A 17356-nucleotide genomic window follows, 5' to 3' on the forward strand; every position below is an offset into this window, starting at 1 on the left:
CATCATTGTTCATACCGTATTTTACTGTTCATAAAAATGTATATTTTCTTAAATTGGTTATAACGAACATAATTCAATAGTATATTATCGTATTTTCTTAATATGAGTTCAAATGTTTTGTTATTTTGTAATAAAAGTGTTTTAAAAAGTCAATGTGACATCTCGGACTCGTATCCGGGTTGAGTACGGGTTGGGGTGTTACAGTATCGGTACCTGTTGAATGGATACCAATACACTCTTACCAGAAATCAATTTTAAGCACGAAAATTAAACACTTACCTCCAACTTATACTTTTTAACTTTTCCTTAAGCCTTAAAACTCATCCATATACATGCAAACCCTCTTTAAACCTCATAACACTTCATTATCTTCCATAACTAACCAAAATTTTTGAATCAAAGAATTTCACCAATTTTTCCATGTGTTCTTAATTCATTTATATTACCTCTAACTTCTTAATTAACCCTTTGACAAGTCAAATTCCTCCTTAGAACTTCAAAAACCTTTCTATATCAAAAGTTCATTTCTAAACTCTTAATAGAAATTCCTTTCTAGTTCTCTCTTCTTGGTGTTTTAAGCTTATATAAGCTTTACTTAAGCTTATATAACTCCCAAATAATCAAAACCTACTTATAAATTCAAGAAATCAACAATTAAAATCCAACTTACCTTATAGATAAAGCCCACATGAAGAAGAGGAAAGCAAGAAGAAGAAGAATAAGGGTCTTCCAGATAACTCCTCCCCTCCTACGTGTTTCACTCTTAAATGAGGGGAAAAATATCTTTTAAACAAAAATTACCATAATGCCCCTCTCTTTTTCCATAATTATTATTTAATCCTATACTAAAATATTCTTAATTAAGTCCTTGAACTTTTCAATTTTTCCTAAACTGATCCTTAAATTTCAAAAGTTCTCATTTTAATCACTGACCCGGATTTCGGGATGTTACAACGAAGGCATCACAAAGCACATGAACATTTATGTTTGGATGATCCTGAGAGAACCTGGTGGTGGTGTATGTATGAGGTTGTTCATTTTTTGTTAGCCTCCATAGGTTGTTCAACCTCTTCAAGCGTGATACACGAACCCTCTAATTACATCCATTGGACTTGTGGACATATTCAACCACGTACTTGTCCGCTACAAATTTTTTAACTTTCGATGTAACCGAGCGACATATATTATACTTCTTAATTGCAGCCACAACGAGCTCTTTTATTCTGAATGTCATTCCAAGATAAAGCTCACAATCACCATGTTCATTGTATTGATCAAGCTACGGGAATTTTGAAAAGTCCAGAGTATTTAAAGGTTCCATCTCAACTGTTGTGAAGTGGGATGGTGGCTGGTACTAGGAAACATGAGGTGTGGCATATGGAATGTCATTATCAAATGCTCACTCTAGCATGTCAAGCTCCTTTGGTTCTTCATTGAAGGGCCCCATCGTGTCACCATCTGGGCTGATCTCCTTTAATGGTTCTTCGTCATAAGTATCCCCATCAAATTGGAATAACTCAATGTTGTCGACTACAGGGACAAAAGGAGTAACACTTGTACATCGATCACAAGACCACTCACGAATTGTACTATGAAGATTAAAGTCGACAACACCAACACAAGAATGTTTCCCCATAGATATTGGTAAATCTTCAAATGGGTTAAACACCTCATCTTCTTGCAACCTCATTTCCTGCTGAGAAGATGATGCACCCACCCCACTGCTATATAGATTGTACGTTCTAGGTTGTAGATTTGAATCAAAGTTCAAGCTAGCAATACAAGAATGCATTGGCATTGAAGAAGATGATTCACCAACATCATTTCCCCAAGTAGTAACACTCAATAAGTTCATGTCATTGCGTAAATTACTTGTCAGACTATGGACATTAGAATCGAAGTCAAAATCAGCCAGTCTCCAATTTAGGACAACAATAGCATCATTATCATATGATAAATCTATATACAACTCAAGTGGCCCTCATACTAAATATTATATGTGGCAATCGATCATCATGTCCATATCACCATCATTGTCAACATTGTATATTGAGTACGTTAGTGGTTCTAACGACGTCGACAATCGATACTTCAACATGCTCTGTTTTTTCATGTGACCATGTGGAACATCATTATTGACTTCTTTCATTAACTTCTTATGAGTTAATTTCTTCGGCAAGGTTATCGTCACAGTATGTGTGGACTGAAAGACGATGCCAAGAGATTCATCGGGCATTATTCTACCTTCATAGTATACCAAAGCAGTAACAGTTCCTCTCATCGACATGTTCCAGAAATATATATGATCATGCAAAGAGAAGACCAAAATATGAACAAAATGTCAATGCCTTCAAACTATATAATAATCAAGAAGCGTCAAATAAACTTACGAGTGAGATTGAATTGAGCCTGATGATCAATTCCCTTCTTTTCTTTAACCTTGTGTCTATAGTTTTCTTATTCACCACTATTTGCTTGAAATACAAATTGGAATAAAATAATCATTTTTTTAGTATAATAGCTTGTTGACAAGATGTGGAAGAGACTTGGTCAGCCTGCAGAGAATATTCCTGACGTGGCATGAACCTCGCGTTTTGCAAAACATGAGTTCCAGAGATTCTTGGTGTGGCAGCAGTTGATTTGACATAGTGGTTTGACATGTATGTCCCGTTTTGCTAAGATATTCCTGACTCCATTAGTAGATATTCCCGACTATATTTGCCTATTTAAATTCCCCTTGCTCTATTTAACCAAAACAAACCATCTCCGCGAAATCTGCTTGAAAAACTTCTAGTTTGAAAAATGCATCCTCTTTTGGTTTAATCGGCAATTTCCTTTGCATACTTCTCGAAACAGTGATGGGTTTTTCTCCTTTGCATTTTGTACCCACGGTACCAAAAACAGTATTAAGACATCCTCTTCTGGTGGCATCTAGATTTTCATTTGGGCCTTCCGAGAAACTTCTTCCTCCGTGAATTAGGTCCAGGCAAACACCTTTTAAGAAACGCTTCTGAGCTTTTTCCTTTATGTTCAATACTGATCGCACGAAGAAAAAATATGCAATTTTCCTTTGTGTTCCTCTAGCACGACGATATATGGTTATTATGAAAGGCAACATCTATTTCTCATTTCCCCTCCTGTGCGCTAAAATTAAAATGTAAAAATTGCTTAAGTTATTTACAATTTCCCATATGTGTTTACATCAGTTTCAATTGAAATAGAAGTTACAAAAATTATGCTTGTAACCTCAAACATTTTCATAAATGATATATTTAATAATAATTGAAATATATCATATCATAAAAAATAATAGAGAATGACAAAAAATGTTCAATGTATAAAGTTTAGTTAGTAAATTGAAAAGTATGAAAGTTGAGTGACTAAAATAAGAGAAGAAGATAGTTGAGTGATGGTTTGTGTAATCTACCCTTTTCTCTTTTCCATTGAAACTAGTTTTTTTAGATCTAGTTTTATATAAGTCTACTTCTCAAGGAAAATGCCTTGAATATTTATTCTGTTTGCTTTCTCCTCGCATGAAAAAAAAAGCTTATTGCAAAATAATTTTTCATACTGTACATTCTTTAAGTGTCTATCATTTTCTATAATTATTTTAAGATTAATTTTTAATATTTATTAAATAAATATTTGATAAGTATTATTCATATATATTTTTAAAAATGCACAAAATTGAAATATGTTACCTATTTTTCTCCCTCATGACGCTCCAATTTGAAATTGTGGATAAACTACGTGATTAATCATTTTTGTTTAAATTTCAATAAATTCAAAAATATAATATTTGATCATTTTTATTTTTATTTAATTAAGATAGGTTACTAAGGGTTAATAGTCAGACTTTTAACGGATTATTGACGTAGCACAATGAATATATAAAATTGAAAAGAGTGAACTACATAAATGATCATTAATATTTGAGTAAGTTTTCGTTCTCCCAGTAAAATTTCAAAAGTAATAAATTGGTTGAGATAATTTTACAATATATATCCGATAATGATCCTAACCGATACAAAAATCTACCATGAAAAAGGAAGCAATTGAGGGTGAAGAAAAGTAAAAGCTCTTCTTCAAAACCTTGGAGATTCAAATGATCCCGAGCTGCAGAGGAAGACACTAACGCATGTAATTTACATATTTTTTTGACATATTAGAGAAATACAAGGTGCTAGGGTAGAGGATAATAAGTTTCGCATCTCCCTGCATTATCGGCAAGTTCCACCGAAGGTAAACGTCGAACAATTCCGTTTCAAGAACACTATAAGATTCATCACTTAAAGCGCAACGTTAATCAATTCTTATCGACATGCAGAACCTAGAGATTCTATTATCTGCATAAGCCTTGTATGCAGCAACCATCTTCTTCTTCTGCAGCTCGGTATAATTGAATCTCCAGGTTTTTGATTTTGAAGAAGAGCTTTTACCTTTCTTCATCTTCGTCTGCTTCCTTTTGTGTCGCTGGAGTTTCGTATCAGTTCGAATCGCTCTTAGATGTATACTATAAAATAGTCTCGATCAATCTGTCACTTTTGAAATTTCAATGGAAAAAACGAATGTTTACTCAAATATCAGTGATCATTCGTATAGTTTTCCCTCTATAATTTTATATATTCACACGTTTACGATCCGTTAAAAATCTGAAGACAGTTAACATCATTGATCACATCTTAATTAAATAAAATTAAAGTAACGAAATATTATATATTTTTTAATTCAATAAGGAAATGTATATAAAACTTAATCGATATTGATCAATCCTATAGTTTATCCTAAATTATTATACAATGACTTAAATATAAAATAAGTGTCCCAATTATATCGCTTTTCAATAATTTGTGCCTAAACTATTTTTTGAATCATCCATATGCCTAGGGGTGTAAATGAACAGAGTGTTTGGTGAACTATTCGTGAATCGTTCGTATAACGTTCTTTTATGTTCATTTGTTAAGTTAAATAAACGAATATGAACAAAAAAAATTTATGTTCATTTAATAAACGAACGAACACAAACAGAGGTGTGTTCGGTTTGTTTATGTTCACTAACAAGCTCGTTTATGAGGTAGATTATTAACTCGTTCATTTATGTTCATGAACAAACATGTTTACCCGATTTCCTTTTTCTTTTATTTTTTTACATTTTAAATATTGGTGAAGATAAGTATTAAATATAACACATGATAAAAGTTGCATTTAAAACTATGAATTTTAAGGAGTTTAAGCACCAGTGGTGTAATTTTATAATTTTTCTTTAGTTTGCAAATGAAATTAAAAATCGAATACATAAACGAACAATAAATAAACACTAAAACAATGCTAAACGAACACTAAATGAACGGTAAACGAACATGTTCATGAACACGTTCGTAAATATATAAACAAATACGTTCGTAAACATTAAACGAACGCTAAACAAATGTGTTCATGAACAAGTTTGTGAACACATAAACGAACATGTTCACGAACATGAATATCTTAAAAAATAAACAAACGAACATAAACACGATATTAAAAATTTAAATGAACACAAATTGAATACGAACACCTTCAAAAATAAACAAACGAACACGAACATAACCTTGTTCGTTCAAGCTCGGTTCATTTACACCCCTACATATGTCTAACGTTACAAACATTACCACTCTAGGTATCTCGGTTTCAATGACCGTTAAAAAACCTGTTAAGTGGAACATGTCATAATATGATAATTTTGAATTTTTTTTTAAAAAATAAAATATTTTATTTTCATTTTTTCTAAAAAAACCACCAACTCCCTAAATCGCTTATTCTAGTCCCTTTTACTCCAACCGTCAGTCATCTCCAGCCACCTATCTACCGAAGAATGACCACCCATACGTCGCCAATCACTCACTGACTGGTAATAACCTTTATTATTATCTCAAAGCCCAAAATTCACAAATCCTTACACTTCAATCCTTAATCCCTAAAATTTCAAATGCTCAATCCCTTAAATCCTTTGGTCGATCATGGTAATCAACCATTTTATTCGACTATAACAAATGACATTTTAGTTATTTGGTCTGCCATTTAGTCGGTCGATTGACCTTTGGCCGTTTGGTTATGGAAAAATTTGGAGCAGGTAAGGGAAGAAGAAGGGGGCGCGGGTTGGATTTTTTTAAATAATATTTTTATTTTTTAAGAAAAATAAAAATTCTAAAATTGCGACAAATGTCATTTAACGGGGTTTTTTAACAGTCGTTACGGTTGAGACACTTAAATGGTAACGTTAGACACCTGGATGATTCAAAAAATGATTTAGACATCAATTTGTGAAAAACAACATAATTTAATCACTTATTTTATATTTAAGCTTCATACATTTTTGAGAAATATTTATTTATACGGGAAAGGGATAATTTAACCATGAAATGAAAAAAATAGAAAATAGTATATTTGCTTTTCAATTATTTTAGATTGATTGAAAGGAAAAAATCATTCGAAAGAAATAAAATTGGAATGATATATACAATACATGATACTAATATTTATAAATATAACGTTAAGGATATATTAATCTTGTATATATATTTTTAATTAATCTTGTATATATATTTTTAATTAATTACTAATATCTAATCTATTGATAGATAAATTCGGATTGATGCAGAGGCTCATTATAGGGGCAATCCTGCCGATCTAATTTACTTCATTAGCAAACGACAGAGTTTGAACCTCTGACTTTATTTAAAGAATTTAGTGTCTCATCTTACCATATCAGTCTTTAAAGTTGGCACCTTTCCTTAATACAAAATGAAATGAATCATTCTCTAAAAACACACCACCAATAATATAGCAACTTAATGATGGGCAAAACAAAACATTTTCTCCATTTCTATCCAGATTTCGAATCCTAATCATACACAGATTCACTCAACCATACAAAACTCTACGGTTTTCACCTAAACCCTTTAATACCATTTTACAGACTAACAAAGTGGTTGAAGAGAGTACCTAGTACAGGCCATCGAGCTTTATAGATGGGAGTTCTTTCGGCAATGTGACTTCTTCCATGACGGTCGCAATGTACCCTTCATTGCCTCTTTGCTAATGTTTTCCTTAATCCCCTGATAATCTTTCCAAACCACATTAAGTTCATGATAGATAGGACAAAAGGCACAACCAATATTAACAGTAGACCATAGCTGTGCAGCTGCTTAACCTGCTTTGAGGAAAAAAAAAACAAAAAGCAATTGTAGGATGGCAAATTGACATTTAAATGACAATCCATGTTGGCATTTTGAAATCAAAGCTTACAAAGTTAGGGTATTGTATCAAGATTTCGTAATGTTCTGAAGTGAAATTGGGGTTTCTCTGTATTTAGGACATGGGATCATAACAAAACAAATCTATGACCTCAAATTGCAGATATAATGTGTTATAGTTGTAGTGTGTATAGGGATACAACCCTTCAAGACCATCCAAATACATGGAAAATCTAGAAGAAAAAATTAAACATACCCGCGTCGAAGACATACTCATATCCGACACTCACATCTGAGTCCGAGTAACATTGAATAGTTCAATAGTCAGAATCCAAGACAGTTTTAAGATATTTAGATAAAAAAAAATTAGTGCCGATCATAAAGGCTAAACATCTAAAAGCTGACAAGGTAAAGTTTTGCAAGAACCTTTTTACCTGATCATAGTGCAAGTAAACGTGATAGAATAGGTGCATAAACAGGAGTACTCTAGCAACCTGCCAAAGAGAAAGTAACACATTAACTGTGAAAATATAAATGGAAGATATTACTCTTAATACCTAATTTTTCTAAGAGAAAATTTGTCAAATGACATTATCATCATACAAGTGAGTCTGAAAGCAATAAAATGATTTCACTTACCAGCCACGTTACGAATATTACAACTCCGTTGATTAAGTAAGCTCTGGATCTCTTCATTCCAGCCGTGTCAAGATACCTATATGAACCCAGAATATTGTTATTGTAGAGTAAAAGTAATATGCATTTTATGACTGACAGATAAGAGGGATGAACTAGTATGGAGATAAATTTTTACCATCTCAAATTGATCCCAGGAGTCGTAGTCTCAGAAATGAGTACCATGAAGGTATAAAGCTGACCCTCCCCTGTCAGCACAGAATACGCTACAGCAGCTATGGAGAGAAAATGATGAATGACCTGAAATAAAATGATTTTAGGTTGATTCACATCAGCAGAATACATCAGTTGTAACCAACAAGGAATAGATAAACTTAGGGAAAGATTATAATAAAAAATTAAAATACTTACATACTCCATTCTACCTAAAGAAGGGTAAAACCAAATGATCATCCCAATGTCCGCAAGAAAGTAACCAACAGATACCTGTGAAAAGGTGGCATCTAAGATTAATTTAGTTAGAAGCCAGCTACAGGTGATAAAAACATAAACCTAAACCCAAAGAAATAACACAAATTGAAAAGTTTCAGCAAGATTTCTCCCTTTTGTACATGTAACATTTCCACAATTAGTTTCCAACCATATTGAAAACTGCCTTTACAGACAGACTGCATATATTTCTATGGTAGGAAAGAATCCCAACATATTGCAAATTTATCTAGTAATTCATTAGATAGTTTTTCATTCTGAACTATAAAAAAGCTACAACAAAATAAGAAACCTGTATACTACAAATTTCTCATATAAGCCCTTATCCTTATTTCAATATCTCAAATAAGGGCTCAATTGAGTACAATACCCATTAAGGGATAATTAGAGAACGTACATGTGCTAGATTTAGTATTTATTGCTTACTCCAACCAAATCCTAAAACAAAGCCGTTCTAGGTGTTGCATCCTATTAGAGAAACATGGATGGCAATACCTAGGCATCAAGTACCAGCAAATGTGGTGTGGTTTAAGAAGAAAAATCACAGCAATCAAAAGAAATAAGACTGAAAAGCGAGTTGGAAGATGGAAACCGAGAAAGCTTAAGGTCATAGAACACCTCTAGTTTTCCTTTGTTACATTAAAGATAAATAATAACAATAAGCTATGGCTACAAATATTGTTACAGCTTATTTATAGGGTTAGAAGAAGGTTTTAATCTAGCCCTAGATTTAAAAGCTAAAGAAAATTATAATCCTAGCCATTTATATATCTCTAATACTTAATAAAAATGAATTAATAAAATAAATAATGCTCCTACATCATAATGTCAAAAGAATAAGATGTATCATCTAAGTTTACCATTCATTTTAGTGCTAGCCAAGAGAATCAAGATACCAGGCCAAAGGCTTAATTAGAAGATACGCTTGCCTAGGTCTGCATTGAACTAGCAGCACCAGATGTCCATTGTTGATGGTGATTATGAATATAAGGTTATGAAGATGTGATTTACTTATTCAGAGAGAGCAAACCATATGTCAACTGGCTATAAAGATAAGAGACAGATACAGGCTGTGATTTTACATTGGGGAGATGGAGTTTTCAATTGCAGATTGGCACCCATGGAAAAATAGGTTAGTTGCAAACTAGCTTGTAACCTAAGTAATATTTTCCTTGCACCAGATGCGAATGGCGCAAGCCTAAGAAATGCCTACAAAGATTGAATTTGGATTACTACAAAGTTTCAATGCCAAAGTTTGACCTCGAGTTTGAGAAGCGCGTATCAGTTCAACATCCAAGTTTCAAGGCCACATTCTGGGAAAAGGACATATTTAGATTTTATGGGGTTTAGGAAATCAAATGGCAGAGAGCCTTAACCACATTACAACAAAAGAATTGTAATAGGGCATGCACAAACATATGATAATCCCTTCATTGCTATCCGCAGTAAATGGGAGGTCTATTTCACCAGAATAAATCAACAGCAATCTACAGTTACGTGTCCTATCAAAGGCAATACCGCTCAAATCATTAGTATTCATGAAATAAAATCATATAAAATATTTTATTCAATGAAGAAAACTACTTAATTGCTTCTTCAAAAGAAATACTTTTCACATGCTGAAAAAGCCTTTTGATGGAGGGATTTATGTACAAAAGTGAATGATTAAAATAATTATCATGAAGATGTTATAAAAGGCAAGGCAGATTGACTCCCTAGTAATATCCAGTATTCTAAACCAAGCACAAAAGACTAGATATAAATTATTAAATATCATCTAGATTCCTAAGTTTTCATTGAAGACAAAGAAAAAGGCACACTCACCCCCAATGAAAATGTAGACAGTGCAGAACTGCGAAACATAATCAAGCCAACATAACGGCGATCAGAAAAGAGATTTGACCAAAACACGAAGTATAAGGACATGATTGTTATGAAAATGGCATGTACAGTTGATATGGATCTGCACAAAACTTCCAGAAATTAATTCTGTATTGATACCAAAAATAATAATCATATATTCAAGCTAAGTAGAAATATCAGTCACCGGTTGTTCCACTCATTGCGTTGGGCTTTTGATAGCATAAGATAGCTCTTAAAGTAAACACTGCTAAACAATTGCGTAAGATCATAGACCTGAAAAAGGGCAATGATCAGACATAGTTAGGAAAAAGAAGGGAAAGCTAGTAGAAGAGACATTTAAGAAGAAAACAAAAAGGCTTAAGCATAGAGATGGTAGAAACAACAGTAAAAACCAAGAAGAAACAAAAGCTCGATGTAAGAGAATCATCATTAATAATTTTTTTAATAAAAGAATGCTACATGAGGCAGCAAATTGTGATTATAGACGAACTGAGATATTTTCAGAATTGAATAATGAATCTGAAAATTGAGCAGGAAACATACCATCTTGCAAGCACAAATACCGCAAATAACTGATGTGTATGGGATCAAAGAATTTGCCAGTAAATATTCCTTTAGCAGCAGCTCAGCTTGATTCTGATATGATTGTATCTCCATAATCGCTTATTCAGAAACCAGTATCGTATCACATTCCTATTTCCTCCACCAATCAGTCTAAGAAGATGAATTTTCCATTGATTCCTCGATGTTATATTCTTCTCGTTCTTCATGATGAATAGACATGAGAAAAATTAGATAAAAGAAAAATGAAAAGTTCTATGCCCTGACTATATTTGCTGCAATTTTGAAATATAATGCACCACTTTGGTTTCTCTCCTATCCAAGGAAAACAGAACGAATCACTTTCCTCGTCATACATGAGAAGCAATTAGAAAATCATATTATTAAGTACTTCTAGTTTTTTTGTACAAATCATCTAAAAGGCGGAGAGATAGGGGTAAGTGTCAATAGCTATGAGACAAAAATGTAGTTAAACGAGGAGTGGCAATTCTGGGTCTAACTCATGATTGCCTATCCTTAAAGTTGTGCTACTCATAAAACCGGATCACCATATAAGACTAGGGCTCCATTGCAGTAAAAACATATATAATGCATTTCGATCTCGAACATATGCCAAAAACTTAGCATTAGCAACAATTGAGTCCTCCAAATTCCTAAAGCTAGCCTAAAGAGGTGGTATTTGACAGATTTGGGGTTCCAAACCCAGAACCCTCAACTCTTTTCCCTACTTCTTGTTGAAAATAGGTGGCACTACCGAAAGTTGGCCAAACTTTCGGTGGAAATTATTTTCGGTGACAGCATTTGTTGACATTTAGAAAGGGCAAAATACAAATTTAGTCATTGTAATTTAGGGTATTTACAAATTAGTCCTTAAACTTCAACTATAAATACCCTAGCTCATTTAGCTTAAAAATCATCCAAAAGCATTATAACTTTCTTCCAATACTAGAGAGAATTTAGAGAGTTTCTTGAGAGTTGTTTTCTCATTTTTATCAAGTGAGAATTATCATTGTTTTCTCCTTGGTAGATCGAGAGAAGTTGTAATTCTTATTTTCTCATAGTGAAATTCTTCTACCGTTGCCCGTGGTTTTTACCCTATATTATTTAGGGGTTTTTTACGTAAATTTTGTGTCTCTTTTATCTTCATTTTTATTTTCTCAAATTTCAGTTGTGATTTTGCTCTATCCGATAGCCATCTTCCGCAACAATTGGTATCCGAGCCAAATTTGAGCGTGTAATATATGCTTATTGTCTTTATGGTTGCCACCAAAAGGTGGATCCTTCAACATAAGAAAGTAAGAAGGTATTACCCATTCTTTGAAGGTTCCAGAAAACTATTCATGATAGTGAAATAGTGGGAGTTATCCGTAATAGAAGCTATGGCAACGAAATTTGATATTGAAAAATTCAATGGGAGAAATTTCTTATTGTGGAAATTGAAGATGAAGGACATCCTGAGGAAAGACGGGTGTCTAGCAACTATCAGTGAAAGGCCGGTAGATTTCACAGATGACAACAAATGGATCGAAATGGACGGGAATGCTATGACAAACTTTCATCTAGCATTAGCAGATGAAGTATTGTCAAGCATCGAGGAGAAGAAAACATCTAACGAGATATGGGATCATCTCACCAAACTGTACGAGGCCACATCGCTGCACAATAAAATTTTCCTTAAGAGAAAATTGTACACTCTCCGTATGCCAGAATCTACTTCAGTGACGGAGCACTTAAATATATTGAACACTTTATTTTCTTACCTTACATCCTTAAGCTGTAAAATAGGAGAACAAGAACGTGCTGAACTTCTACTTCAAAGTCTATCGGATTCGTATGATCAACTCATCATCAACTTGACAAACAATAATATCACCAGTCTAGTCTTCGATGACGTTACAGCTGATGTTCTACAAGAAGAAAATCGGCGCAAGAATAAGGAAGATAGACAAGTAAATCTACAACAAGCAGAAGCGTTGACATCGATGAGAGGGAGATCAACAGAACGTGGCCAAAGTAGTAGATCGAAGTCGAGGAGAAAGAAGAATTTAAAGTGCTACAATTTTGGAAAGAAGGGTCACTTGAAGAAGGATTGTTGGAGTCTAAATAAAAACTCCAATCCAGAAGGCAATACCGCAAACACTTCAGATGATGGAGATGCTCTATGATGTGAAGCGTCAACCACCGTGGAAGGTAGAAAAATATTTGCAGATATATGAATCATTGATTCAGGAGCAACATATCACATGACCTCAAGAAGAGAATGGTTCCATCATTATGAATATGTCTCAGGAGGATCTGTGTATAGTTACAATGATCATACCTTAGAGATCATTGGCATGAGAACCATCAAATTGAAGATGTATGATGGAACAATTAAAGTTGTTCGAGAAGTGCGGCACATGAAAGGCCTGAAGAAAAATTTATTATCCTATGGATTGTTGGATAATAATGCAAGCAAGATTGAAATACGGAAAGGAATCATGAAGGTGTTCCGTGGAGCGCTTGTGGTGCTGAAAGGAGAAAAGATAACTGCAAACTTGTACATGCTGAAGGGAGAGACTTTGCTAGAAACAGAAGCCTTTGTTGCCTCATGTAGTTCAGATTCTACAATGCTATGACATCAGAAACTTGGACACATGTCAGAACAAAGAATGAAAGTCCTTGTGGGGCAAAAGCTACTTCCAGGCTTAACAAATGTAACACTTCCTTTATGTGAGCATTGCATAACAAGTAAGCAGCACCGGTTGAAATTCAACACGTCAAATTCTAGAGGCAAAAGTGTTCTAGAATTGGTTCATTCTGACGTATGGAAAACACCAGTTATATCCCTAGGTGGAGCAAAATATTTTGTCTCATTTATTGATGACTACTCCAGGAGATGTTGGGTGTACCATATTAAGAAGAAGTCAGATGTGTTTCCACTTTCAAAATCTTCAAAGCGTGGGTGGAACTTGATTATGAAAATAAGATCAAGTGTTTCAGAACAGATAATGGAGGAGAATACACAAGTGAAGAATTTGATGACTTTTGCAGGAAAGAAGGCATCAAAAGACAATTCACAGTGGCGAATACTCCTCAACAAAATGGAGTGGCAGAGCGGATGAACATAACCTTGTTAGAAAGAACAAGAGCAATGTTGAAGGATGTAGGCCTAGAAAAAAATCATTCTGGGCAGAAGCAGTCAATACCTCCTGTTATTTGGTGAATCAAGCTCCATCAACTGCAATAGAGCTGAAGACATCAATGGAGATGTGGACTGGTAAACCAGCTGATTATTCAAACCTCCATGTATTTGGAAGTATTGTGTGCGTGATGTACAACTCCCAAGAAATTTCAAAGCTGGATCCAAAATCCAGGAAATACAAATTCTTGAGGTATGCTTATGGTGTAAAGGGGTATCGCTTGTGAGATTCATCTGCCCTCAAAGTGATCATCAGCAGGGATGTTATCTTTGTAGATGATAAACTACAAAGAAAAGAAGATGATGATAGCGCTGAAAATCAGAGACTACACAGATACATGTGGAAAAGGAGTTTGAACAAGGAGATTCTTCTGAAGCAGAACCAGCACATGATGAATAAGAACCAGAGAGTTCTGAAGCTCCAACAACTCGTCAATCAGATCGTGTGAGAAGATGTCCCAATTGGCACTTAGATTATGTTATAGAAGGAAATATTGCATACTGCCTTTTAACAGAGGACGGTGAGCCATCAACATACCATGAGGCAATAAACAACTCAGATGCTTCACTATGGATGATGGCGATGCAAGAAGAAATTGAAGCCCTTCATAAAAATAATACATGGGACCTTATGCCACTACCACAAGGAAGGAATTCAATTAGTAATAAATGGGTCTTCAAAATCAAGCGAAATGGTGATGATCAAGTGGAGAGGTATCGTGCAAGACTGGTGGTCAAAGGATATGCTCAGAAAGAAGGTATTGATTTCAATGAAATTTTTTCTCCTGTGGTTTGACTAACAACAGTTCGAGTAGTCTTGGCAATGTGTGCTACATTGAACTTACATCTATAGAAGCTAGATGTTAAAACAACTTTTCTTCATGGAAATCTTGAAGAAGAGATTTATATGCTCCAGCCTGAAGGTTTTGAAGAAGAAGAAAAGAAGAACTTGGTTTGCAGGTTGAACAAATCTCTGTACGTTCTAAAGCAGGTGCCGAGGTGTTGGTATAAGAGATTTGATTCCTTCATTATGTGCCTTGGATACAACAGACTTAATGCAGACCCTTGTGCTTATTTCAAGAGGTCTGGTGATAATGATTTTGTTATATTGATGTTGTATGTGGATGACATGTTGGTTGCAAGACCCAACAAAGATCATATTGAAGAATTAAAGGCACAACTGGCTAGGGAATTTGAAATGAAGGACTTGGGATCAACAAACAAGATTCTAAGGATGCAAATTCACCGAGACAGAAGTAATATGAAGATTTGGATTTCACAAAATAATTACTTGAATAAGATCTTGTCACGATTCAACATGCAAGATTGTAAGCCAATTTCTATCCCTCTTCCTATTAACTTCAAATTATCCTCCAGTATGAGTCCTAGCAGTGAAGAAAAGAGGATGAAGATGTCTCGAGTACCGTATGCATAAGCAGTGGGAAGTTTAATGTTCTCTATGATATGCACAAGACCAGACATTGCACAAGCAGTGGGAATGGTTAGTCGGTACATGGCGAATCCAGGCAAAGAGCATTGGAATACAGTAAAGAGGGTTTTGAGATACATCAAAGGGACCTCAAATGTTGCATTATGTTACGGAGGATCAAATTTACTTATCAATGGGTATGTTGATTCTGACTATGCAGGAGATTTGGATAAAAGAAAATCTACTAAATGATAGTGTTCAAAATTGCTGGTGGAGCTGTAAGCTGGGTTCAAAATTGCAATCAGTTGTGGCTACGTCCACAACAGAAGCAGAATATGTAGCAGCTACACAAGCCAGTAAAGAAGCAATTTGATTGAAGATGCTATTGGAGGAGCTTGAGCACAATCAAGAGTATGTATCTCTGTTTTGTGATAGTCAAAGCACCTTGCATCTAGCAAGGAATCCAACATTTCATTCAAGGACAAAACACATACGAGTTCAGTACCATTTCATTCGTGAAAAGGTGGAAGAAGGGACGGTAGATATACAGAAGATCCATACCAAAGACAACATAGCATATTTTATGACGAAGGCAATCAATGCTGATAAATTTACCTGGTGTCGATCTTCTTGTGACCTGTCAGAGACGTAAGCAACATGATGGTACAAGGTACAAAGAATGGTGTAAAGATATGATTGTTCAAATCAAATCTTCAAGTGGGAGATTGTTGAAAATAGGTGGCACCACCGAAAGTTGGCCAAACTTTCGGTGGCAACATTTGTTGACATTTAGAAAGGGCAAAATACAAACTTAGTCATTGTAATTTAGGGTATTTACAAATTAGTCCTTAAACTATAACTATAAATACCTTAACTCATTTAGCTTCAAAATCATCCTAAAGCATTCTAGCTTTCTTCCAATACTAGAGAGAATTTAGAGAGTTTCTTGAGAGTTGTTTTCTTCTTTTTATCAAGAGAGAATTATCATTGTTTTCTCCTTGGTAGATCGAGAGAAGTTGTAATTCTTATTTTCTCATAGTGAAATTTTTCTACCGTTGCCCGTAGTTTTTACCCTATATTATTTAAGGGTTTTTCACGCAAATTTTGTGTCTCTTTTATCTTCATTTTTATTTTCTCAAATTATCAGTTGTGATTTTGCTCTATCTGATAGACGTCTTCCGCAACACTTCTATCCTAGGTCGTGATTCCTTTTGTACCAAAAGAAAAAAAAACATGGCAACACATCAAATTAAGATAACAACATACAATCAATTCACTTCCATAAAGAATGGTCATCCTACATCAAAAGCGCTTTGGTTTTGTATTAAGCTGATAACTGAATTGCCAATAAACAGCTATCTTAAAGCAAACAAGTTTAAGCTAAATAACATACAAGGCAACATAAAAAATCAGGGTTTCTTACCCTTTGAGAGGGGGGGGAAAGAAACACCTCTGATTTCTATTTCATTTCTGGGAAAAATGTTCAACAATATGATACATTGCAGATGAACAAGAAAATGTTAATTACTCCTAATGCATTCCTTTAAGCTATTAAAAGAAACAATGAAATTAACAAATAAAATATCACTGATTTATTTGCAAGAAAGAGAAAAGGAAAATGCAGTCAACTTAAATATGAATTCAGAACAATCGAGAACCAAATGCTACATCAAACTAACAACTAAACACAATCTGGAAAAAAAAATCAATATATAACTAACAATTCCAAAATGATTACAAAATAAAAGAAAAAAAACAGCATACAAATTATCCGAAAAGAGAAGATAATGAAAAGGAGAATAGGGTTACCGGAACCGGGGAAAATGAAAATATCGGAAAGAGCCAATTAACGCCTCAAAAGTAAAAAAAAAAAAAGAAGGAACTTTTCATAAGAAAAATAATGTGATTTAAGCTTTTTGTCAAAGCTAATGTTAATGTAAATTAAATGAAAAGAAAACAGTT

The 17356-nt window shown here is 34.1% G+C and overlaps 1 protein-coding gene across 1 annotated transcript; it reads right to left on the minus strand.

Moving 5' to 3' along the window:
* Positions 1 to 7063: 7063 nt before the first annotated feature.
* On the minus strand, positions 7064 to 10895 carry LOC120166713 (TLC domain-containing protein 4-like). Its single transcript, XM_039175939.1, has 8 exons — positions 10767 to 10895; positions 10408 to 10496; positions 10185 to 10323; positions 8283 to 8357; positions 8050 to 8171; positions 7875 to 7950; positions 7670 to 7729; positions 7064 to 7192 (listed from the first exon to the last, which is right to left on the minus strand). The coding sequence occupies exons 1-8, from the start codon at positions 10878 to 10880 to the stop codon at positions 7064 to 7066; spliced, it is 804 nt and encodes a 267-aa protein (XP_039031870.1). The 5' UTR covers positions 10881 to 10895.
* Between the last annotated feature and the right edge of the window lie 6461 nt (positions 10896 to 17356).

The sequence above is a fragment of the Hibiscus syriacus genome, unplaced genomic scaffold, assembly GCF_006381635.1.
Source record: "Hibiscus syriacus cultivar Baekdansim isolate YM2019G1 unplaced genomic scaffold, ASM638163v2 tig00111644_pilon, whole genome shotgun sequence".
Taxonomy (NCBI): Eukaryota; Viridiplantae; Streptophyta; class Magnoliopsida; order Malvales; family Malvaceae; genus Hibiscus; species Hibiscus syriacus.

What these genes read in the sequence shown, in the direction of transcription:
- LOC120166713 (XM_039175939.1), bottom strand. Translation starts at nt 10,880, where the DNA reads ATGGAGATACAATCATATCAGAATCAAGCTGAGCTGCTGCTAAAGGAA. An exon ending in GTATTTGTGCTTGCAAGATG is followed by an intron (nt 10,497 to 10,766) that starts GTATGTTTCCTG and finishes GCCCTTTTTCAG; the next exon opens with GTCTATGATCTTACGCAATT. An exon ending in CGCAATGAGTGGAACAACCG is followed by an intron (nt 10,324 to 10,407) that starts GTGACTGATATT and finishes AGTTTTGTGCAG; the next exon opens with ATCCATATCAACTGTACATG.